Raw genomic sequence first — 26,332 nt, 5'->3', positions numbered from 1 at the left:
AATTTTGGGAAATTCTTGACTATAGTCTCTTAATCTCAAAAGTTTTTTTTATCCTAACATCTCTTTTTCTGGGACTCCAATTATATATCTATATGTAATATATATAAATATATATTCTCTTCATAACTTGTTAGGTGTAATTGGACTGTATGCTTACTCAAAACCAATTGCAGTGAAAGCTATGTCAACTGTATAGGATATAATGGCTGTAGGCGAGTAAACCACAGTGTCCAAGTTAGGCTCCCATCCCCGTACCATAGTCATTCCTCATCTCAGTACTTAGGTTTATTCCCTTTGTAGTACTCATCACTATCAAAACATCTGGTGTATTGATTAGCTTACTTGTTTCATATCTGTTTAACCCACTATGAGTTACACTCTGTGAAAGTAGGAGCCTTATGTTTTGCTTATGGTCTAGACAGAGCTAGACAGAGCTCCTAGAACTCTGTCTTGCTCAGTAATCACCCACTGATTATTTGTTGAATGAGTGAAGAATGAGTAGTAGGAAGGCAAGAATAGGATTTACCATTTACTCTTAGAAAGGAGGCTACTAAAAGTATTAGTGAAACCATTAATTTGTAATACTGGAAAACTGAATTGTAAAAGTAGATTGGCAAGTGAAAGAAATTTGAAATAATTCAGTGAAAAATATTTTGTCCTATTGAGGCCTAACCAATCGTAATTGTACTAGAACCATAAGATTTCACAGCTGGCTTTTTGACTACTTTAGGTACTTCATGTTAGTGAAATAACGCAGTATTTGTCCTTTTGTGACTGGCTTATTGCACTCAGCGTAATGTAAGCAAGGTTCATCCATGTCATAGCGTATGATAGAATTTCCTTCATTTCTAAGGCTGAGTAGTATTCCATTGTATGTATACACCACATTTTCTTCATGCACTCATACATTGATGCACATTTAGGTTACTTCCACCTCTTGGCTATTGTGATGGGCAGAGGTTTTTAAGTTTGATGTAGTCCCATTTATCTATCTTTGCCTTTGTTGCCTGGGCTTTTGATGTCATATCCAAGAAATCATTGCCAAATCCAATGTCTTGAAGCTTTTCCGACATAGTTTTGGGAGTTTTCTGGGAGTCAGAGTATTAGGTCTTACATTAAAATCTTTCATACATTTTGAATTAATTTCTCTATGTAGGGTAAGGTAAGAGTCTAGCTTCATTCTTTTATGTGTAGATATCCAGTTTTTCTAACATCATTTGTTGAAGAGACTGTCCCTTCCCCATTATGTAGTCTTGGCACGCTTGTCAAAAACATTTGGCCATATACATAAGGGTTTGCTTCTGGGTTCTCTATTTTGTTCCATTGGTTTATATATCTTTTTTTTTTTTTTTTTTTTTGGTGAGGAGACCAGCCCTGTGTTAACATCTGCCAATTCTTCTCTTTTTTTGCTGAGGAAGACTGGCCCTGGGCTAACTAACATCCGTGACCATCTTCCTCCACTTTATATGGGACGCTGCCATAGCATGGCTTGCCAAGCAGTGCGTCGGTGCGCGCCCGGGATCCCAACCGGCGAACCCCAGGCCGCTGCAGTGGAGCGTGTGCACTTAACCGCTTGCGCCACCGGGCCGGCCCCTATATATCTATTTTTATGCTGCTACCACACTGTCTTGGTTACTGTTGCTTTGTGGTATGTTTTGAAATTGGTAAGTATAAGACTGCTAACTTTACTCTTTTTTTTTTTAAAGATTATTTTGCTCCTCTGGGTCCCTTGAGCCATATGAACTTTAGGATGAGTTTTTCTACTTCTGCCAAAAATGCCATTGGTATTTTGATAGAGATTGCATTGACTCTGTAGGTCACTTTGGGCAGTATGGACATCTTAAAAATATTATCTTCCAGTCCATGAACATGACATGTCTTTCCATTTATTGGTGTCTTCTTTAATTTCTATCAGCAATATTTTGTAGTTTTCAGTGTACCAGTCCTTTGCTGCCTTGGTTGAATATAATTATTCCTAAGTATTTTATTCTTTTTGATGCTATTGTAAATGGAACTGTTTTCTTAATATCTTTTTCAGATTTTTCTTTGTTAGTGTATAGAAACTGATTTTTGTTCGTTTTACATCCTGCAACTTTGATGAATCTGTTTATTAGTAATAACAGCATGTGTGTGTAGAAACTTTGGAATTTCTACTTATAAGTTAATGTCTCTGTAAACAGAGATAATTTTTTTCTTCCCTTACAATTTGGATTCCTTTTAATTCTTTTTCTTGTAAGCTGTGCTTGTAAGCTTTTCAAGTGTGGCCTTTCTTCTGTTGAGGTAGTTTTCCTCTGTTGCTAGTTGATTGGATGTTTTTTTTAATTATGAAAGGGTGTTGAATTTTGTCAAGTGCTTTTTATGACTCAATTGAGGTTGTCATGTGTTTTTTTCCTTAATTCTGTCAATGTTATGTATTAAATTAATTGATTTTCATGTGTTGAAGCTACCCTGCATTCCAGGAGTAAATCCCACTTGGTCATGGTGTATAATACTTTTTAATTTGCTGCTGAATTCTGTCTGCTAGTATTTTGTTGAGGATTTTTTGTTAGAATTCATCAGAGATATTGGTCTGTGCTTTTTATTTCTTGTAAGGGCTTTGTCTAGCTTTATTATCAGAGTGATGATGCTGGCCTGAAATAATGAATTTGGAAGTGCTTCCTCCTCTTCAGTTTTTTGGAAGAGTTTGAGGAGGCTTTTTTAAAATTATTCTTTCAATATTTGGTGGAAATCACCAGTGAAGCCACCTGGTCGTGGGCTCTTCTGAGTTAGGAGGTTTTTATTACTGATACAATTTCTTTACTAGTTACTAGTCTGTTCAGATTTTTTATTATTCAGTCTTGATAAGTTGTATGTTTCTACAATTTTATCCATTTTTTGTAGTGTATCCAGTTTGTTGATGTATAATTGTTCATGTTGGTCTCATTATCTTTTTTATTTGTGCGACATCAATTGTAATGTCCCCACTTTGATTTATAATTTTAGTTATTTGAGTCTTCTCTCTCTCTTTTTAAAGTTAGTCTAAGGGTTTGTCAATTTTGTTGATCTTTTTGAAGAACCAGCTCTTGGTTTTGTTGATTTTTTTCTATTTCATTTAACTCTTCTATCATCATTATTATTTTCTTCCTTCTGCTAATTTTATTTAGTTCTTTTCTTCTGGTTCCTTGAGATGTAAACTTAGGTTATTGATTTGAGATCTTTGTTTTTCTTAATGTAAGTGTTTACTGCTATAAACTTCCACCGTAGTACTGATTTCACTGCATCTTTTAAGTTTTGGTATGTTGTGTTTTTGTTTTCATTTGGTTCCAGATATTTTTAAATTCCTTTGTGATTTCTTCTTTGACCCATTGGTTGTTTAAGATTGAGTTGTTTGATTTCCTCATATTTGTAGATTTTCCTGTTTTCCTTCTTGTATTGATTTCCAGTTTCACTCCATTGTAGTCAGAGAAGATACTTTTTAAGTATGACTTCAGTCTTCTTAAATTTGTTAAGACTTGTTTTGTGGCCTGACATGTAGCATGTCTTAAAGAATGTTCCATGGCTTTTGAGATGAATACGTGTTCTGCTGTTATTGGGTGGAGTGTTCTGTATGTCTGTTAGGTCCAATTGGTCTATAGTGTTGTTCAAATCCTCTGGTTACTTATTGATCTTCTGTCTGGTTGTTCTATCCCTAACTGAAAGTGGGTTATTGAAATCTCCTACTATTAATGTGTTGCTGTTTATTTTTCCCTTCAGTTCTGTAAATGTTTGCTTCATATATTTGAGAGCTCTTTAGCTGCATGTATATTTGTAGTTGTTGTAATTTCCTGGTGAATTGGCCTTTTAATCATTATACAATGACCTTTTTTGTTTTAAAGTCTCTTTTGTCTGATATAAGTATGGCACCCCTTCTCTCTTTAGGTTCCTGTTTGCGTGGATATCTTTTTCTATCCTTTCACTTGTAGCCTCTATGTTCTTAGATCTAATGTGAATCTCTTGTAGACAGCATATAATTGGATCTTGTTTTCTTATCTATTGAGCCAATCAGTGTCCCTTAATTGGGGCATTTAGTCTATTTACATTTAAAGCAATTATTGATGGAGAAGGCCTTACCATTGCCATTTTATTAATTGTTTTCTGTATGTCTTACAGTTTTTTTGTCCCTTATTTCCTCTCTTCCTGTATTCTTTTTCATTTATGTTTTGTAGTGGAATATTTTGATTCCTTTCTCACTTCCCTTAGTTTATATTCTGTAGATATGTTCTTTATGGTTACCATTGCAATTACATAAAACGTCTTAAAGTTATAACAATCTATTGTTAAACTGACAACAAGTTAACTTGAATTGTATATAAAAACTCTACTTCTTCACATCTCTGTCCCCCCTTTATGCTATTGATGACACAAATTACTGCTTTTTATATTGGGTATCTATTAACGTAGATTTATGATTCCTTTTTAGGCTTTTGTGTTTTAAATTCTATACCGTATTTAAAAGTGATTTATGCACCTACATTACAATTTGTCTGTATGTCTTTACCTGGGAGATTTTATATTTTTATATGGTTTCATGTTGATGTTTATTGTCCTTTTGCCTCAACTTGAGGGATTCCCTTCATCATTTCCTGTGGGACAGATCTAGTGGTGATGAATTTCCTCAGCTTTTGTTTAGCTGGGAAAGTCTTCATTTCTTTTTCATTTTTGAAGGACGGTTTTGCTGGGTAGACTATCCTTGGTTGGCAGTTTTTTTCTTTCAACACTTTGAATATGTCATCCCATTACTGTCTAGCCTTCAAGTTTTCTGCTGAGAAATCCAGTGATGATCTAATAGGAGCTCCCTTATACATGATGAGTCACTCTTCTCTCTCTGTTTTCAAGATTCTCTCTTTATGATTTTTGACAGTTTGATTATGATGTGTCCCTGTATAGATCACTTTAAATTTATTCTACTTGGAGGTCTTTGAGCTTCTTGAATTTGTATGTCCATATCTCTCCTCCAATTTGGGAAAATTTTCGCCATAATTTCAAATAGGCTCTCTAACTTTTCTCTCTTTCTTCTCCTTTTGGAACTCCCATAAATTTTGGCCATGATTTCAAATAGGCTTTCTGCCCTTTCTCTTTTTCTCCTTTTGGAACTCCCATATCCATATGTTGTTCTGCTTAATGGTATCCCATAAGTCCCTTAGGCTTTCTTCACTTTTCTTCATCCTTTTTTCTTTTTGCTCCTCTGTCTTGGTAACTTCGAATGTCATGTCTTTGAGTTCACTAATTCTTTTTTCTGCTTGATTAAGTGTGCTGTGTAGTCCCTCTAGTGAATTTTTCAATTCAGTTATTGTATTCTTCAGCTCTAGAATTTCCATTTGGTTCTTCTTCATAATTTTTATCTCTTTTTTGATATTCTCATTTTGTTCACATATCATTTTCCTGACTTCATTTAGTTGTTATATGTACACTCTTTCAATTCATTGAGCATCCTTATAATGGTTATTTTGAATTCTTTGTCTGATGATTCATATATTTCTGTTCTTTAGGGTCATTTTCTAGAGATTTAATTTGTTCCTTGATGGGACCGTGTTTCTCTGGCTTATATGCCTTGTTATCTTCTGTGGGACTTTGGCATTTGAAAAAGTAGCCACTTCTCCCACTCTTTATGATCTGGTTTTATACATGGAAGACTTTCACCCATCTTCTCAGCTAGAGATTCTGGAGACTTCTAAGCCTTTCTGGGGGGATGCATCCTCTCTGGACTCCTACATGTAGTCTCATTGAAGAGATTTGCCAGTTTCTACCCAGCAGCTTGCCCTGGTGTCTGTCTATGATACTGAGGCCTCTCTGGTGCTGTAGTAAGTCATGAAACTGGAGCTCTCTGTATTGTCTCTCTGTGGTACTGCAGACTCTGCTGATAGACCAAACCATATTGATGGCTTTTGTTCCTCGTAGTCTTCAACCTGTCAGTACTTAAATTCAGGCAAGAACGTAGTCTCTTGTGCAGTCCCCCCAGAAGTCAGAATGTTTGGCGTATGTTCCATTCTTCTCATTCTTTTTTCAGGAGGAAATAGGAGCTTGGAGTTTTCTCTCTATGACAGGCCATGCTGTGCTGGGAGGTCTCTGACAAGTGTGCGCCATGCATTGTCCTACTGGGTTTCCATATGGTTTGCTTCAAGCTCACCTGGGGTACATGAACCTCTTAACTGGCTTCTGGATTTCTCAGAAAGGCAATTGGTCCATGTATTGTTGTTAAGTTGGTGTCTCTTGGGGAAGAAGGATCTGGGGCTTCCTATTCTGCCATCTTGCTGATGTCACTCTGTCATTGCGTTGTAAAGTACAATGAGATCTGTGAAATACAAGGCCTCTCATGCTATTCTCAATGTTTCCGTTGTTCAAAGGTGTAATTCAGGGGGCCAGCCCTGGTGACCTGGTGGTTAAATTCAGCACAGTCTGCTTTGGCGACCCTGGTTTGGTTCCTGGGTGCAGACCTACACCACTCATCTGTCAGTGACCATGCTGTGGTGGCGACCCACATACAAAATACAGGAAGATTGGCAACAGGTGTTAGCTCAGGGCGAATCTTCCTCAGCAAAAAAAAAAAAAAAAAAAAAAGGTGTAATGCAGTTACTGAAAACTCTGGGGGTGAATGCAGTTTGATATTTCCTGTCGGGTAGTAGAAAGGAGAAGGCACTGTCATGAAGGGAGTTGTTAAAAGTTATCTTTCCTATTGTAGCTAACAGAGTTCGTGGTTGGAAGGAAAACTTACTTCAAACATTCAGTTCACAGATGGAGAAAATGAGCCCCAGAAAATAAATTACTTTCACAAGGTCATATGGCTACTTCAGACTAAAATTTGTAAGATTATAAAACTTCATACCCACAGATGATTTTCTCAAGTCTCTTATAGTCTTACTACCAAACTCTTTCAAGAGGTATAAATTTAGGTCTGAGCTTTTGAGCACCTACCCATTGGAGCTCTGAAGGATTTGTGGTTCTGAACTTTAACACCAGTGCTCTTTTCATTCTTTTGAGAATATGCATTCTCAAGCTGTCTGCTTTAGTAATAAATTTTTATATGAGTGTGTACAAATGCAGAATCTCACTGTTTCCCTTCTTCCATATTACTTATTACGTCTTACCCAGGTTTGCGGCGATGACAACTTTATCTTGATCTTTATACACTCTTGTTGGCTCACTCATGATCACATGCTGAAAAGATGATTGGGAAAGAAGTGAGGAGTTCAGGTTCTAGGATTAATGGAGATGGGATTAGCTGTAAACGCTGTAATCAAATGTCAGAACCAAGTTAATTGGCCAAATAGGAACTCTAACAGAGCTGAAATGGGACCCATCCTAGTGGCTTCATCATCTCAGTGCTCCAATACTAAGCTATGTAAAATGTTTTTGCATGAACCTAGAGTCTTGACAAAACTATATTAACGAAGTTTGCGCATTCCGTGTACCTCTTACCCAAATCCCTTCGTCTACCCCCCATAACCTACTATTCTCCAAGCTAGAGAAAAGCATTTGAAAACACATCTCCTCTGATATGGTATAGATGGAGTTAATATAAGCCTCAGAGACAGAGTATTTGCATTTTCAGAAGAGCCTGGAAAGATTTTTTTTTTGGTGAGGAAGACTTGCCTGATCTAACATCTGTTGCCAATCTTCCTCTTTTTGTATGTGAGCTTCTGCCACAGCATGGCCACTGACAGACGAGTGGTGTAGGTTCACACACGGGAACCAAATTCAGCCTGCTGAAGCAGAGCATGCCAGACTTAACCACTAGGCCCCCAGGGATGGTCCCCTGGAAAGTTTTTTGCAGTGAAGATGATGATGATGATAAACTTCCACTGAAGTCATTGTTCCCCAGAATCCCTTTAAGCCTCATTATCAAAGTTAAGTGTCTGGAAGGTTGAGAGTAGAACCCTGGGATTTTGTTTTGGTGAGGCTACAGAGTCCTGGATAAGTCACCTCCTCAATCATGTTTTGACTTCCTGTCTGTAAAATGAGAATGGAAATGGTATTACATACTGATTAAATGCTTATTACAGTACCATTTAATAAGTGTTAACAATAGTTTTGTCTGTGGCCGTCAGCAGAAGGATTGGAGGCAGTACTTAAAGGGAAGTTGGCGATAGAGTGGGGGGCAGTCTGCCTAATGCATCGTCTTGCCCAGGGGGGCTCTTAGTTCAGCTAAAGCAAGGGGGCAATGAGCGAGAGAGGCTGATAGCAGATGAGCCCCCACTCCATTTCCCCAAAGGCAAGGACGACTGGATGGGAGGTGCCCAGCTATTGAAGGAGCCCTTCTATTTAACCCCCAGGAGCATGAGACCTGGGATTATTTCTTCTTCTTCTTTTCTGTTCATTTGCTGTTATTTAAATGTTTCTATCAATATATTTAAACTTTTCAGGAAAAAACAGAAATTCAAGTGACCAAGGGGACTTTTAGATGTAAATATTATTTGAAAGGCTGCAAATGCAAGATTTTGCCATTCTTTTCTGTGTCTAACTCCAGGGGCCCCAGCAGCCATAGCAAAAAATGTGCTGAGCACCTTTTACTTACTTCAAAAGAGTGTAACTACTCCCCTCCCAGCCCCCATCATGAATTAGTTTCTGTTATCAGCTCATCTTACGCATAGGGGACTGAGGCACAGAGATGTTAAGAAACTTTTCAGATTACAGAACTGATGAGCAGCAGAGCCACTCTGCAGCCAGGCAGCATGCTCCACTGGTCATGTCACCTCACTTGGCGTATCTGCTCAGTGTTCTTTGGGGTCTCCATTCCTCATCCCTATTGCTGTCAGCCTGAGGGCGGTGCATTAAGGATTGCCTTCCGTGAATAGCTATAAGCACCTGGACCTTTCTCCCACTCCACAGTTTCTGTCCCTGTCACCGCTTACCAGTCCCATATCCCATCTATTCTAATCTGCATTTCTGTCATTGTCTATTTCTTTCTGGTTTATGAATGAATATAAATGGTTTCATTTGCTCTCCCAATGCTACTCTCAACTTTTTCCTCTCCCAGGGAGTTAATATAATTTTCGTTGTAACAGATGCCTATTTTCAGGAGTAGCCTTGTGTTGGAGGATCTTTTATCAGCTCTTTGCCCACTTGACTGCTTGGGTCAGCTCACAGTTGTCATCAGCTTCTGGGGGACATTTAAAAATTCTTCTTCTTCATGTTTCAGTTTGTAATCTCATGTGAACATTTAACGTGTAAAATCCAAGTAAATATAGTAACTTAAAACCACAATTTTCAGGAACCATAGATATGCAATATTCAGTGAGTACCTACTGTGTGGCAGGAACTGTGGCAGATGCTGTGGGGAGGGGTGTAGATCACATGTAGACCTTCCTCTCGAAAGGCCAGTCCTTCTCATTGGGGATGTTAAGGGATGCTCATGACCTAAAAATGGAAAGTGACCTAATAACGTGGAGCTTCAGGGAAAGGCTATGCGTCTTTTCTTCTCAGTTACTACATGTAATATAAATTTTCCTAAAAGACCCCAGACACTTACACAAAATTTGTGTGAGACTATCTTTTGTAAGAGGTATTAATCAAATGACTCAAGAAAAACCAAATGACTGTTAGTACTGGTCCTGTGGCCTTTGAGGCCTGGGCGTTTTGTATAAATCGGTAGCCTCATTCCTTCAGGGGTGGGCGCCAGCCCTCCTGCTTTCCCTAGAGGATTGACGCAGATCTAGGGCCCCATGAATCCACAGTGTGCCAAGCTTAACTCCTCTGTTTTCTACTGTCTTTTTACTTTTCTCCCCCAATTTTTGTAAAGTAAAATATGCCATCATAATTCTATGGTTTTAGAGAGAAACTTCTGGGAGTTTTGAGAAGCCAGCTGGATATAACTTTCCATTTCACCTTGGGAAAGTTAAGAGAAGATCTTGAGTCAGATCAGCCAGGCTGCCACTTTCCTTGTTAGGAGAGAAGCTCAGAGTCGACCTTGTTTTGAGGGGTGTGACATACTTGATTCATTGAGTGACATTGGTGCCCACCTCTTGGGGGCCAGGGCCAAAAAGTAACCACTAAACTTGGTCAGGCAGAAAAATGAAAAATATTTGTTAAGATTTAAATTCTATCAAATTGAGAAACTGTGAACTGGTGGCAGGTAACACAAAAATGTTTTTATTGCCTGTTTTATTCAGAGTTGGCATTTAAGACATGTGCTAGGAAGTACCTGTTTATGACACCTAAATGGGGCCCCTTAACATAACTTGTTTGGCATTTTGGAAATAAAAATTGATTTATTTTTCTTTTCACAAGAGGGGATGAAGTTTGGTTTAACAGGAACCTCATACTATATTAAATGTGGTTTTGGATGCCAACCCCCTAAGAGATCGACATCAGGAACTTTCTTTCATTAAAATATAATTTATTTACTTTTTCTCATGACAGGATTCCTTTTGTGTCTGCAATAAACCCGACAAAGAATCTGTTTACCTCCAGGCTCTAAACAGCATTTTGGAGAGCAAAGTTCAGCCATGTGCCTCTAGGTCCATCAGTGAACAGACCCACCCTGGCCCTACATTCTTCTCCCAACAAGGCCACTCTGATGGGTGCCATCACCTGTCTATGTGTCTGGGTCGTTTCCTCAGCTTATGACTAATAGTTCAGATAGTTCTCAAATCTTGTTCTAGGATGAGGTGGAGAAAAATAACCAAAGGGGTATTTGCATTGGTTTTGTGATGGAGGCAAGAGAAAGTGCAGTCAATATAACTCCCCTTAGGGCCACCTTAGTCTTTCAAGGGAACAAATGTGGTTGATGCTTATCAGTGCATCTTTGCAATGTTCATTTACGCTGCACAATTTATGAGTTTATGACTCTTCTCAAACATACTGACTCTGAATTTTTAGGAAATAATGACATCCAAGCAGATAAGGTAGAATTCAAATGAAAATTGAAATGTGAATCGATTTTTGAACTAAATGTATGGGGACCAATTCCGTCAGCCCTATTTTATATTCTACCTCAATAGAATTTGCCCCCTCTCACTCAGAAAATTACCATCCCCTCGCTCCCTATTCCTGACTTTTCTACCTCTGTCTAACTCCTCATCCTTCTCCCAACTACCCAAAGCTTATTCTTTTATTTTTTTTTATTGTGGTAAAATACGCATAACATAAAATTCACTATTTTAACCATTTTTAAGTGTGCAGTTCAGTGGTGTTAAGTACATTCATCTTCTTGTGCAAGCATCACCACATCCATCTCCAGAACTCTTCATCTTTCAGAACTGAAACTCTGTACCCATTGTACAACAAAACCCCATTCTTTCCTCTTCCCAGTCCCTGGCACCTACCATTCTACTTTCCGTCTCTATGAATTTGACGACTCTAGCTACCTCATATAAGTGGGATCATACAGTATCTGTCTTTTTGTGACTGGCTTGTTTCACTTAGCATAATGTCCTCCAGGTTCATCCATGTTGTAGCATGTGTTAGTGTATTGTATATACATATACATACATATATGTATATTTTAAATTTTTGGTATATTATGATGTTTTGATATCTTAAAAACTCTTTCTGGCTAGGGAGAGACTGCCCTTCCCAGAGCTTAGAGATAGCAAAGGGCCGAGCCAGGAGCATGCCTTTCACATGCAAACCAACCAATCCAGAGCCATACCTCCTCTGTCTGGCCCATACACCCCAGGAGCCAGTATTCTTATGCCTTAATCATCCCAGGGCTGGGTACCACACCGCTGGAGACCACCTCTAGAGCCCAAAGCCCACAGAATTATTCAAACTAGCCAATCCTAGCTGTTTACCCTGCCCTGCTGTGCCTTTCCCTCAGAAACTCCACTTAAGATCATGGCCTAAGTGCCACCCCCGCCCCCGACCTTGACCTGTCTTCTGATTCCTGACCATCCTGGTGTCTTTCACAAGTGGCTCTGCAAGACGTGCCAAACCTCCTGTCTCTAGGACCTGTGAGTATAATAAACTTGTTTTCCTGAGACTCTCCTCTTGTGGCCACACCTGACTGACCATCACTTAAAAGAATACAACACAGTCAGTATTTCCTTCGTTTGTAAGGCTTCTGAATAATATTCCATATGTATATACTACATTTGGTTTATCCACTTATCTTTCCATGGGCACTTGGGTTGCTTCCACCTTTCAGCTGTTATGAAAAATGCTGCTATGAACATGGATGTACAAGTATATGTTTGGATCCCTGCTTTTAATTCTTTTGAGTATATACCCAGAAGGGGAATTGCTGGATCATATGGTAATTCTATGTTTAATTTTTTGAGGAACTGCCGTACTGTTTTCCAAAGTGGCTGTATCATTTTATATTCTCACCAACAGTGCACAAGTGTTAGTTTCTCCATGTCTTTGCCAACGCTTGTTATTGTTATTTTTTTAATGGTAGCCATCATAATGGGTGTGAAGTGGTATCTCATTGTGATTTTGATTTGTGTTTCCCTAACGGTTAATGATGTTGAGCATCTTTTCATGCGCTTGTTGGTCATATGTGTATCTTCTTTGGAGAAATGTCTAACTCCTTTGCCCATTTTTAAATCAGGTTCTTTGCTTATTTGTTGTTGAGTTGTAGGAGTTCTTTTTATATTCTGGATGTTAACCACTTATCAGATATATGATTTGCAAATATTTTCTCCCATTCTGTGTGTTGTCTTTCTACTCTGTTGATTGTGTCCTTTGATGCACAGAGTTATAATTTTGGTGAAGTCCAATTTATTTATTTTTTTCTTCTGTTGCCTGTCCTTTTGGTGTCATATCCAAGAAATTGTGGCCAAATCCAATGTCATGAAGCTTTCCCCCTAAGTGTTTTTCTAAGAGTTTTATATTTTTAGTTCTTATGTTTAGGTTTGATCCATTTTGAGTTAATTTTTATATATGGTGTAAAGTAAGGGTCCGGCTTCATTCTTTTGCATGTGGATGTCCAGTTTTCCCAGCACCATTTGTTGAAGACTGTCCTTTTTCCCATGAGTGGTCTTGACACCCTTGTTGACGATCATTTGTCAGGGCTTACTCTCGAATCTTTGAATTATAAAACTTGAGCCGCTTGTAACACTTGTACCTTGTACCACTGTTAGAGCCACTTTCCTAAATGCTCCTTTTACTTTAGCATCAGGCTGCTTAAAAGAGTGTTTGCTTAAAACAGTTCATTTCCCCCGGGTTTTGTGTGCGTGTGTGTGCATATGTGTGTGTGTTTATTCCAAACTCTTATCTCTTAAAATCTTTATTGCACTATTGCACTTAATACTCATTTGACACGTCCCACTTAAAGTTCTTAAGGCTTTATGTCTGTATGTCCTTTTTATTTAATGAGATTAAAAGCTCTGGAAGCTTAATAAATACCGTGAAACAACCAGAAAAGTCTCTTGCAGAAAGTAGGTCCTCAATTGACTGACTTACCGCAGCCTTTCATATGATATCACCAAAGGTTATACAGTGTTGGGAGACAGAACACTTGCCGAATCCAATTAAGTTGAAGAAATATGCTTCTTCCTATTCATAGTAGTTAGTAAAGCTCAGCCTAAAATGAAGAATAGTCCGTTTATGAAATTTAAGCACTATATACATAGTGCATGGAATTGGCTTGGGGTGTTTTCCAAAATGCCAACAGCCCTTTGAAGCTAGCGTGACTTGGTTGTACTGACAGATGTTGGAGTTGTTGGTTCAAAATGATAATCATTGTTTTCATTTTCATGGAGGTCTGGAAAACATGGTTCAGGCTACAGACTGCTGCATATGCAACTTAACAAGGGACTGTGAGCTCAGAAGTGCCACTCGTCATTCCAAAATAGAGTGCAGAAATCCATTTGTGAGTGATTATTTAGCGAAACTGAAGGAAGCTCATTGAAATAATTGTAGATACAAACATTCTTGTTTCCATGGAAACAATCCATTTCATGTGCAAAGGTTCAGGAGTCTTGTTCATGTTCCTCCTGGGCAGAAATATTCTGAAATTGGTGCTGTCCTCCCCTTTATCAGTTGCTGAGTACTGAGGAAAGGGAGCCTTCTCCCTTTCAGAGGACATGGGCCCCTGACTCAGAGGTTGTTCATCTCAGCATCCTCATTACTGGTTTCCCAAATTCCAGTGCTGCCAAGGGAACAGAAATTAGTTTTCTTTAAGGCAAAACGAGACAATTTAACCTCTGATGCACAATGTTAAATATTACAGTTTCTAATTATATAAATTTTATGCACTCATAGTTCTAACTATAATTCCTTGACTCACTAAAGTGTTACTCTTTTTTGAATTGTAGGATTTTAAGACTATGATAAATGTGTGTATGTGTCTTTAAGTCATAATAATAACAATATACAATATTTTTTATTCCCCTTTGATGTTTGTACTACTCTCTAGATCTTGGTTTTGAGTTGCTGTGCTTTGGGATGATAGCTAGGCAGCCATGTGATGGATAAATAATCTGAGTGCATCTCTGATATTGCCCATCACTTGGGTTTGGCTTCACAGCAAAACGTTGACGTTAAATTACTTATGCAGTATCTTATATTTCATCTTTTTATGTTTTTTTTGCCATATAATCAGTGTAACTCATGTTACAGACTATCTATAGTCATCTATCACTGGCAACTTGCAGTGTATAAATATCTTGATTTCCTAGAATCTTTTAAAAACAAATACAAATCTCTCATCCTTTGAGAATTTTAAAAGGAAAGACAGGCAGGGTCTGAATTGTAGTTACAAGACAAATCTCAAAGAAAAATCCACCCCCTTCCAACATATCTTTGAGGTGTTAGTGCATGAGTCAAAGGCAGTTGAATAGTGCTTTCCTCGGTCTCTCTGGCACATAGTATTAATACATGTATTTCTCTCCACAGTAAAACCGACCGTAATTGATGTTGACATCTATGTTAACAGCATTGGTCCTGTGTCCTCAATAAACATGGTAAGAAACTATTTTCTTTTCTAATCTGATGGGCTTTGCATCAGTTCTTGCTTACAGTCTCATTGTGGATTTCTGTTTGAGATTTATCATGCAGGTTTAAAACTCACAATTGGCTTCTTAAATCTGTAGCATTTCTTGGTAGTTTAAATATTGAAAATGGTAAAAGTCAGGAGGCTGAGCTTGTGACACTGCAGTGAAGCATTGCTCTCATGATTAAGAAGTGTCTGGCCCTTCGTCTCCACACACGAATCTACTGCATATAGATTTTCAGATGGGATTGTTTGTAATTATGCATTATTGGCTATATCTGACCTCGTTAATCCTAGGGATGAATGTAAATGACAGTTTTTTGACTTTTAGTTCATTTTTTCATGATCCAAGAGACCTGACTTTTAGTGTTTCTCAGGAAAGGATCTGAGGTTACCCAGTTTATACTTCTGTTTCAGTTTGAAGAGTGAGGGTAAATAAACTGTCTTTTTTTTTTTTTTTATGGGAGAAAGTATGGGACCAAATATATGATTTCCCCAGTAGGGTATTTCCACAGACTTAAAAGCAAAATGAGCTCCTGAAGTAACTGTTTGCATGTAGAAGTCCTTCCCTGTTTTTTAGTTTTAGCCATTAGGAAAGTGCTGGAGTGTTGGAGTACGTTAGTGTAGACATGTCCTGTCAGGAAACGGGCCTCCCTACGTGCAGTGTGCAGGGTTCCAGGAGCAGCACGTGCCTTTGTGGACCCAGTGGTGTCAGGAACTCCTCTGGTTGGGGCCTTGTTTGTGCCCACAGCTGCGTGTTTGCTCCTGCTTTGGGGGACGTGTGATGCTGAGGATGGGGGATTGCCAAAATGCTGACTTAGATGCCTTCCTTTCATTGCAATGTTCTGTGGATGGAAATAATCCCTCCAAAATTAGTAGCAAAATCATTTCTTTTCATTGCCAGATTTTAAAAGTGTTCATCTTTTCTCTGATGATATAAAGTTTCCATGGAGGGGTAAAATTATATTTATGGGTGACTCACTTAAAAAATTCCCCCAGGTCCTCCACAAACTGCATATGGGGCACTAGCTAAGAGGTGAAATGGATAAAAGGGAATTCCCTTTACATGACCTATGGGCTGCAGGTAGTAAAATGTAAATGATAAATGCAATATTCCCTTTCCCTGATAAATAATGATTCAGCTGAGGGCAAAAAGAGAGTAATCACTTGTTAGTTTATTTGTTTCTTATTCTGTAGTTTTATTTTCTTACATTTGTTCCGCAACACTTAATTCAGCACCTTTATCTCTAACGTTAATTTAAGTCTAACGCTAAAAAAGAAGTGCCTCTTTAGATATATAGTTACAAAATTATTTTAGGAACAGGTGCTTGCATTCGTATATCTAGGGATTTTCATGAACTCCTATAACTTTGAAATCTACTTTGTGCCCTGTATTAAGCTTGGCTATTGGAACAAATGGAAATTTCTGCGTGTTAATCATAGACTGCGGAGGAGGAGGCTAAGTAAGTGACAGTTATCCACCAGGTGATGAAGACTGCTGATGGCAGGCACCCTCCTTGGGAAGGTCAGCAGCAATTGGAATATTCTCTGATGAGGTCTTCTCAGTCTGAAACTTGACCTATAGGCAGGAGTTTGCCAGGTGGAACAGTGTGGCAAGATCTCTGAGAAAAGGAAGGATGGCAGGATGTGTGGTGCAGCTGGGGCGTGAGGATTGATGTGAAGTTCAAATGCCAAGGGGGTGGGTGCAGCTGGGCAGCACCCTGGACCTGCCAGGGACTGAGAACTTGAAGCCTTGCTGAATAGTCAGGCATCATCCTTGGATTTGCCCCAGACTGATCCCAGCACTTGGAAAGTGTGCAAACCCACCTCCATCTTAGATATGTGCAGGTCAGATTTCATGAGATTAGTTCAATTTCAGCAAGATCTCTAGTCAGATCCTCTTTCTCCCTTATGACACAGAGCTGAAATTATGACTTAAAATCATGATTTAAAATCATTAGCTCTGACCCCTCCATTAAAGGGTGGAGAATGTTCTTAATCAAAATGGTCTGAGGCATTGTAAGACTTCCATCCCCTGAGAAAAATGCATGAGCATCAGTGTTGTGTATGTCTTGAGGCAGATTGAACCAATTATCAGTGTTAGACTTTTAACAGCTGGGATTGAGTAGAAATCTTTTCCAATTAACCCTTCATTAAAAATAATTGCCCTGGGGGGCCAGCCCCATGGCCTAGTGGTTAAGTTCAGTGTGCTCCGCTTCGGTGGCCTGGGTTCAGATCCCAGGCATGGACCTACACCACCCGTCAGCCGTGCTGTGGTGGCGACCCACATACATACAATATAGAGGAAGATTGGCACAGATGTTAGCTCAGGGCGAATCTTCCTCAACGAAAAAAAAAAAAGAAAAAAATTGCCCTAAATATCTTGAAAATTCATTTGATCCAATTTTTTTTCTTCCTAGGATGCATCTGTATTTTAATAAGAGGGTGGACCAATAAATGTTGGTTGCCTTTTATCTTGTGAAACTGAAGCCACTATCCAGGCAACAATGGGCAAGCTGAATGAGAGGAGATGCTTTACTCTGGAAATGGTGACACGTTTATAGTCAGTTCTCAGCAGAGCTTGTTTTCTAGGCTGTTCCCATGTCTACTTCCATGAGGAAGAGATAATGTGCTGCTAACTTACCTCAGCTAAGCAAAGCATAGGGGAAGGCAAGGGTTTGTTAAAAAAAAGTTGATCTAGATCTAGATGCACACATACACATATCTAAATAGTTAATTGCTGTGTATGTTCTATGGGGGCGAATTTCCCTATTTCTGTCTTTGTTCATTCAGTTAACATTTGCCATACGACCACTGTATGTCATGCTCCATGCTGGATGTGGGTCAGACAAAGATGAACGAAGTCCCACTTCTTGCTCTGGGGGAGCAACTCCAGATCTGTAAACAAACCGTCATGGTACACAGGGGGCCAGAGCAGAGATGGATGCCATGCCGAGCAACCCAGAGGAGGTACTAGCCAACCACCCTGAGGGAGGTTTCAAAGGCTTCATGAGGCAGAGGCTTCCAAGTTGCTGCTTTGTTTTTAATTTAAACATTTATTTTACTTGTTTTGCTTGTTATTATTGTTGGTTTTTGCAGGGAAGGATTCACTCTGAGCTAACATCTGTTGCCAATCTTCCTCTTTTTTTTTTTTTGTTTTCTCCCCAAAGCCCCAGTGCATGGTTGTAAATCCTAGTTGTAAGTCCTTCTAGTTCTTCTGTGTGAGCCGCCCCCACAGCATGGCAGCTGACAGACGGGTGGTGTGGTTCCATGACCCGAAAGCGAACTTGGGCTGCTGAAGCAGTGAGAGCGCAGAACTTTCACTGCTAGACTATCGGGGCTGGCTCTAAATTTTTATTTTTTAAAGACTGTTTTCTCAGAGCAGTTTTAGATTCACAGCAAAATTGAGAGGAAAGTAGAGAGATTTCCCATATACCCTCTGCTCCCATACATGCATAATCCCCCCATTATGAACTTTTCGCACCTGAGTGGTAGATTTGTTACAACTGATGAAGCTACATTGACACATTGTCACCCCCAAATCCGTAGTTTACATTAGGGTTCACTCTTGTGTTGTCCATCTAGGGTTTGAACAAATGTATAATGACGTGTGTCCACCATCATGGGATCATACAGAATAGTTTCACTGCCCTAAAGTTTTCTGTGCAGCGCTGCTTCTTGAAGGATGAGTGCTTTTAACCTTTGCGCTCTGAGCACTTTGCTTGGAAGTCAAAATGATAAAGGACTTCTTCTCCCATTGCTGAATATATCACATATACCCACTAAATCTGTGAAACCAAACTACACAGTTTCAAGAGCATTTAAAGTGCTTCAAAGTGGACCTCATAAAAAAATAGAAGCAATTTAAAAGTAGAGAAAAGACTGTGTAAGTGGATATCGGGAATTGAATTGGCAATAATAATAAAAAGGGATGAATATGAGAGAGACTAAAACAATCAAATTAAAGAACCTATGATGGGAAAAAGGCACAATTTAGAGATGTGTACAGGATTTAAGGATGTAAATTGTTATTGCGATTTTGATCATAAAGCTAAAGCCTGATCAGATTATGACTTTTTCCCAAATATTCATTTAACGATCAGTGAAAAAGAGGAAAATGACAATTTCTTCTTCTTGTTCTCCTCCACTCCACTTTTCTGCTTTTATTGATACTAATATTGAAGATTCAGTTTCAGAAGTTTTCTCAATTACTTTATTTTTCATTTCTAAAATTTTAATTTGATTGTCTCTAATAGATGTCAATTCTCTGGTGAAATTCTCCCTCTTACAATCTATTTTCCTCGAACACATTAATCATTAAATTCATGGCTGATAGCTGCAGTATCTGTGGTATCATTTCTATTGTCTGTTTTATTGCTTGGCCCTAGTTTTTGGTACTCCTGGTAATTTTGATTGTGTACAAAAACCTACAGAGGCTTCAGGGGATCTTCCCTCTCTGTCTGGAGGTCGGAGCGGGCATGCGGCTGGTCTCTAGTTTTGCTGAGGCTCGGTTGGGCTCTGTTTCCCCTTCTTCTTGGGGATGGCTCCCCAAGGATCTCAACGGAGGCCCTGGGATGCTTCCACTCCAAAAAGGTCCTAAACTCTAATTTTTGTGTTTCTGGCACAATAAATGGATGAAAAGTCTGCTCTTTTTAAACCATTTTTACAACTGCTTTTTAACCTCTTCTCTCTGCAGCTCAGTGCTCTATGTGGTCACTAAATGCATTGAGGGAAACCACTGTTGTTTGGCTCACTTCCCCATCATTTGTGTCCTCTGAAGCCTTAGCCTCTCCTATTTAATAGGACTCTTTGGCTGCCCCAAAAAAACTCCAGTTTTTGCATCAACCTGCTCTCCACCCAGCTTCTCCACATCCTGCGCCACCGCACCAGGAGATGAGTCCTGGGGAGAAAGCCACGTGTGGGAAATGTGGTCTCCCCTGGTGAGCCTGCCTTCTCAGAATTTGGCCTCTTCAAATAGATATTTTAAATGTATGTTTTATCTAACTTTTCTGTCTGTTCTTAGTGGGGGTATTGGTCTATGACAAACTATTCCATCATAGCCATGCACCTTTGGTTTGAAATGTTGCATTTAGATGGAATAAGGTTTGATTCACAGTAGACAGCAAGGAGGTAATTTGGGGCCAAGAGGAAAGCCCTAATGAAACTTCACTGAATTTCCTTCTTGCTTTAGTAACCCTCCCAGATGCTTCAGATTAGTGAAGAAGAGAGAATTTTCTGGAGTCCAGTGTGTCCAGTTTTTTCCTGTAAAAACTGATTTTTTAAGGGAACCTAATGGAAGTTAATTATGTATTTCTTCTAGCAATATTAGTTTTAGAGGAACAGAGCACTTGTCCATTATCAGTTGTTTAAGAGGATGATCTGTATGTAGTTTTAATATTCCTTTAAGAAATGAAAAATGACACTTTTACACATAAAGCTTATGTGTTCAAGATTTAATTCACCTCTAGACAGAAAAACCCTCTCCAAGATAACAGCAGTAAAAATAATTATAATAACATCTAAAATATACATATTAAATCAATAGAATACAGACTGGAGGAGCCACATAGTGTAAATAGGAATGATTTCTGGAACTTAAAAAAAAAATCTCCAAGGATGAGAAAGAAGACGTTTAAGGGCTTTTTAAACCTGAGATCCAGCGAACCTCGGTCTGTAGCAGATGCCCGTTTGACTGTGAGCCCTTGAGGCCAACACTCACATCTCTTTTTGATCCCCCTAGGATTCAGTCCAGAGGCCCTGATAAGTGTTTGTCAAATGAATGAATAAAAACTATCTTCACCCTCTGCCTCTCCACGTTCATATGCATTAGTATACCTTTGTGTGAACACACACGCTTCCTGCACACCCTACACTTTGCTGTCTTCAGCTTCCGGTTTCATTAGTTAGTAGATTCACTTCTACTGCTCTAATAATATCAGCTAACACTTACTCAGTGCTTCCACTCTTTCAACAATTTAATCCTGACTATCAACCTATGAGGTTATTGATGTCACCACCCAAGCTTATGGCTAATGGAGCTGAGGTTTGAGACCCTCATGTCATGTCCCAAAGACCATCCATCTGGAAGATGACAGAACACCATTCACACTTTAACGTGAGAGGAAATCAATGTGAGCTGTGATAATGGGCACGTCTTACATGTAAAACCACTGCATTTTAAACCTACACTAGACGTCCTCTTTTCTTTTTCCCCTGATGTCTTGGAACTTTTTTGCCATTTATACAAAATGTCATTAGAGACGCTGTCTGGTAGGCTGGGGCATTCATGTCCATTGTGTGAATGGATGTGAACTTTTCAGCGGTTTAAGAACACTGAGATATCTGTAATAATAATAAGACGTCTGTCCTTTGTCAGCAGTGGTCTCGCACACTAACTCCTTCAAATGTGTGAATAGCTTCTTGTTTTTCTTTTTATCTCAAACTTTTCCATTTCTGTTGGATATTTCACAATTTATATCCCTTATTCTTCACACTATGGTCTACATGATGTACCTCTGAAAAGAGCACCTTCTTTATATTGTATATGAAAACCTTTTTCTGAAAGGGAGGGCCGTTGGATCGGGATTCCTTATTAGAGAGTCTGAAGAAACTCTCCCATCTCACCTTTACGAGGTTCCCACAAGCCTTCACACAGGTCTAGCTTGCCTAGAGACAGGGAACCACATGCAGTTTGCTACAGCTGGGGTGTGCATCTCCGGATTAGAGCATGGGAGGACAGGTGTGCCATGCTGAGGTGTTGCTGTAGGTGGCAGGGTGCCATTATAGGATCCTAAGGGTGGTTGGTCACATGCATCTTGCAGAGAAATCCCTCTGGTAGCATTGTGTGGAATGATGGTAGTGGCTGGCAAGACTGGCTTAGGGAGATGCGTTAGGATTTTCATGGAAATTTAGGGTGAGAAATGGTGAGTCCTGAACCTGAGTAGTGGCAGCGAGCTGTAGAGGAGGGTGTGGATTTGAGAGTTGTAACTTCCAAGACATGATAAGTGACTACATGTAGGCATTAAGGAATGAGAGAAGTCAAGGGTGACCCACAGGCTAACAAAGTTTGTTAATCCAGTAAATGTGACTGAGCATCTGCTGTGTGCCAGATGCTGAGGCAGGTAATGGGGACACAGTGGTGAAGAGAATGAATAAGGCCACAGCGTTTATGCGACTTCAACTCCTGTGGCGTAAAACATTGAACCAACACGAACACCATTATTTCAATTCATGGACAGATCCCTTAAGAAATTAAACACATGGATGAGACCACACAGTCAAGCTTTCATTACGTGAGAGTGGAGGGAGCTTAGGTATGAGAGCCCATAGATGCCAGATCACAGTGGGGCTTTGTAGACCATGGCGAGGTGTTTGGATTTTATTCTAGGTTCGGCAGGAAACCTACGAAAGGGACTAAACAGGTAAATTATGTCATTTATCCTTCAAAAATAATGCTGTATCCTGATGATGCAAAGGATTGGAAGACCAGTCTATCCCCTCTAGTTCCCTGGAGGCAGCAGAGAGCATCTACAAATCCTGTTGTGGGGACTGTCCTCGGTTGAATTGTGTCCCACTCCTTACCCCCAAATCATCTGTTGAAATCCTTTCCTAAGTGCATTTGAATGTGATGTGATTTGGAAATAAGAGTCATTGCAGGTGTAATTAGTTAAGTTAAGATGATGTCACACTGGGGTGGGGTGGGCCCTAATCCATAAGACTGGTGTTCTTATGAAAAAGGGAAGTTTGAAGACAGATGTGCATACAGGGAGAACACCATACGAAGATGAAGGCAGAGGTCTACAAGCCAAGGAATGCCAAAGATGGCCAGCAGCTAAGAGAGAGGCCAGGAACAGATGCTCCCTCACAGCCCTCAGAAGGAACCAACCCTGCTAAAACCTTGATCTCAGACTTCCAGCCTCCAGAACTGTGAGACAATGTGTTTCTGTTATTTCAGCCACCCAGTTTGTGGTACTTCAATATGGCAGTCCTAGCAAACTAACACGGAGCCCATCCCCTATTTTTCAGGTCCTGTTCATTTATGAGATTGTCACTTTCCCTATGACACTGACTTACTGGAGGCTGCAGCTCACCAACCGCCCTTACCCCTCTCTTGGGACTCAGCATCACAGCAGACTCTGACTGACAGTTCGGTGGGATCAGCTCCCTCTTTGTACAGCTGCTCTCCTAGTTAGATTCTGATTTATACTGTATCACTAGTCTCAGAACAGCCCTCTGAGTGAGGGATCACCATTCCACTTAATAATCAAGAACACGAGACCCTCCCATGGAGAGGAAGCAGAAGCAGGACTTGAACCCCAGGCTGGTCCTAGGGTTGTGAGTGATGCTTCCTGCATTCCCCATCCTGAGAAACCAACCTGTTCACTGGCTCTGAAGAAGCTGTAGCTGGAGACTGTGACCAGGTGGGCAACCATTCTCAGCTCACGGGCAGTGAGGATTCCTAGAAGGGCAAGGGGGTGTTGGGATGGGACACTGGACACAACCCCAGGCTGAGAGGGACTTATGGAGAAGGGAGAATAGCAGTACCTCCCAGGGAGACACCCACTGTTGTCAGCCCCTTCTGGCTACTGCAGTCCATCTCATACCTCGAGTGAGGTCTGCAGGGGCTGAGTCCCATATCAAGATGGGCCCCATGCATTATGGCCCTTCCCCTGTAACCTCTGTGGACACCTCCACATGTTGATAACCACTTGTTTTCAGACCTGTCTCTCCCATGAGACTCAGAAGTCCCCCAGGGCACAGATTTGTGCTTCTCTTCCATCCCCCAACCCAGCACAGATGTGTGATTCAGCAGACTTCCAGTTAGTGAATGGGGAGCCGTGGATGAATGAAGGAAGGAATGAAGCAGTCTTAGAAGCAGGTTAACAAAATTGGGGGGGTAATATTTAAGGATGTGGGTTCTGGAGGGCAAGACCTTTATCATCTTGTTCACTAACACATCCTAGTGTCTGCACAATGCCAGACACAGAACACTGAATACCTGTGTTGACTGTCCTGAAGTATACAGAACCCGCCTGGGGTAACATCAACTACATGGCACTGTGCTCAGGGCTTTACTCTGTTTTTTTAATTTAATTTTATTTATTTATTTTTCCCCCAAAGCCCCAGTAGATAGTTTGTATGTCATAGTTGCACATCCTTCTAGTTGCTGTATGTGGGATGTGGCCTCAGTATGGCTGGAGAAGCAGTGCGTCTGTGCGCACCCAGGATCCGAACCCGGGCTGCCGGCAGTGGAGCGCGCGCACTTAACCACTAAGCCACGGGGCTGGCCCAGGGCTTTACTCTTAACCGTGGTGTTCTGTAGCCAGGTCTTATCGCTCGCTGATCTCAAACATTCATTGGTGGTGAAGGAGTACGATGAATAAGGGCATGGCCACTAATATGGGTCCTCCTCCTCAGCAGTCCTGGTCCCACTGCCAGCGGCCCATGGTGCTGCATCGCTGCCCTCCCTCTTTCCTTGAACTGACCACTGTTGACACCTCTGGCTTCACCTGGTCCCTGTCGTAAGGTCGACAGAACAGCCTGGACAGCAGCAGCTGCATGAAACCTGTTGATAACTCTCCCACTTTGGGAACGACCACCGTGCTTTCCCCAGTATCGGGGGGTGTGAGCCATGCAGGAGTGCTTGGAGCCTTGCTCTTGAGAGGACAGAGCACAGATGCAGAAGGGGACGGAAGTGTCAGAGTGATGTCAGGAAGGCTCAAGGTGAGCCACTGAGGTGGGAATGTCGGCAAAGAGCGTATAAGGAAAACAATGATCGTTCAGGAGAAAGAGTGCAAGTGTGCATGTTTTCTCTTCCTCCTATGTGAGGAATGAAGAATGAGCGAGGGAGGCCGGCCTCTGGGGAAGATGCCGAGCTTTCCCTCTGTGCTTCAGGGACTGTGGGTGGTGGGGGAGAAGGCTTTGTTCACATGGGGGCTGTCAGACTCCAGACCACACCAGCCCCAGCAGCCTTCGTCAGGCCTCTCTTCCCTTAGCCCATCTCCCTCCCCTTATCCTTGCCCTGGGGTGGGCTCCCTCAGCCGCCCCTGCCCTCCCTCCAGCACTGATGGCTCTGCCTTCTGCTCCCTTGAAGCTTTGCTCCAGGAACTGTTTTCCTTGTTTCTATCTTTAATTTTTTCTGCTGCCTCTTTAGGCTTGTATCACGTTTAGCCTGGGATACTTTAGTTTGCTAATGGGCTTTCCTGTGTAAATTATTCTTTCCCTCCCATAGCACCTTCACACAGATGCTGCAGTGTCCTTCTGGAGGTGAGTCTGAGTTTATTGCTCCTCTGCTTGAAAACTTTCTGTGGTCCCAGGTGCCTGTGGTATAAAGGCTCCTTGGCCAGCACTGTGGATCTGGGTTTGCCTCCAGCCTGTCTTTCAGCCTCACCACCCACTACGCCCTCAGAAACGTGATGCTGTGGGCGTGCTGAACTAACATCATTGCCCCAGTTCCCGCTCCTCTTCCATGCCTCTGCTCATCCTGTTCCTCTCCTGGAATGATGCTCCAGCTTTACTTTCTGTAAAGATTGTGTTCACTCTTTCAGGCTCACATTGATGCCTTCCCTCCCTCCAGAAGACAGCCCCCTCCCCACTACCTTTCAATCGATTCCTTTTCTCAGCTCCTGTTGTAATAAAAAAAAAAACAACCCTCAATTGTGGCACTCAAGCCATACTCCCCATGTCCTAATTAGCTGAATATATGTCTGATCCCTAATATTTTAAACTACTCCTGGAGGTCAGTGCTCAGAAACTGTTCTTTTTTGTCTCCTGCTGTGATTTCCTGGGGTTCGGTGCACATGGGAGATTTAATGCATACAGGTTTGTGAAATTCAGTTGTAGGAAAATCGTCTTCAAACCAGAAAAGATGTAATAAATGTTAAGAATTAATTCAACTTTGAAATTAAAGAGAAGTTTTTTATTTTTAAGTACAGGTGTCCTACTCCAGGCTAATCCTGATTCTAGGATCCTGAAAAGGTTTGTCAATGTGAGCACAAAGCCAGTGTCCATGATATTCGAGAAATTATGGAAAATAAGGCAGATAGTGGATGATGATGGGTAAATATTGCCTTGATTTTCAAAAAGGGGAGAAAGGTCAATAAGAAAAATCAAAGTGTGGTGATTCTTGATGATGCTTCTCATATAATTCAGTAAGCTGTTTTATGATCCATGCATTGGAAAGTGGTGGTTTCTGGAAGCCAGCCTGGTGTCTGCAACACTCTTCCTTTTGGAGAGAAAACACTGAGGACAGGAGCTGGACCACAGGGCTTGCCTATTATAGAAATTGGAATTCTTGTGTTGAATGAGACAGGGAGGTACCAGGGGGCAGGTGACCCTCATGTAAAGATGGACCTGGCAGCCCAGCCACTTCCCTGCTGGCCAGCACCACAGAGGGGCCTCAGGGCCTCTTGCTGCTCAGCGGTTGTGTGTAAGGAACTACTG

At 40.8% G+C, this 26,332-nt stretch overlaps 1 protein-coding gene across 1 annotated transcript in view; it reads left to right on the top strand.

The window, feature by feature from the left end:
* Positions 1-26,332, top strand: part of GABRG3 (gamma-aminobutyric acid type A receptor subunit gamma3) — a 643,128-nt gene that overhangs the window by 39,988 nt on the left and 576,808 nt on the right. Inside the window, exon 3 of the mRNA XM_014781006.2 lies at positions 14,794-14,861. Coding sequence (XP_014636492.2) covers positions 14,794-14,861 — 68 coding nt within the window. The remainder of the gene's footprint in view (positions 1-14,793; positions 14,862-26,332) is intronic.

The sequence above is a fragment of the Ceratotherium simum genome, chromosome 3 (genome assembly GCF_057802395.1).
Source record: "Ceratotherium simum simum isolate JZ-2026a chromosome 3, ASM5780239v1, whole genome shotgun sequence".
Taxonomy (NCBI): domain Eukaryota; kingdom Metazoa; phylum Chordata; class Mammalia; order Perissodactyla; family Rhinocerotidae; genus Ceratotherium; species Ceratotherium simum.
This window is presented reverse-complemented; position numbering and strand designations above follow the sequence as displayed.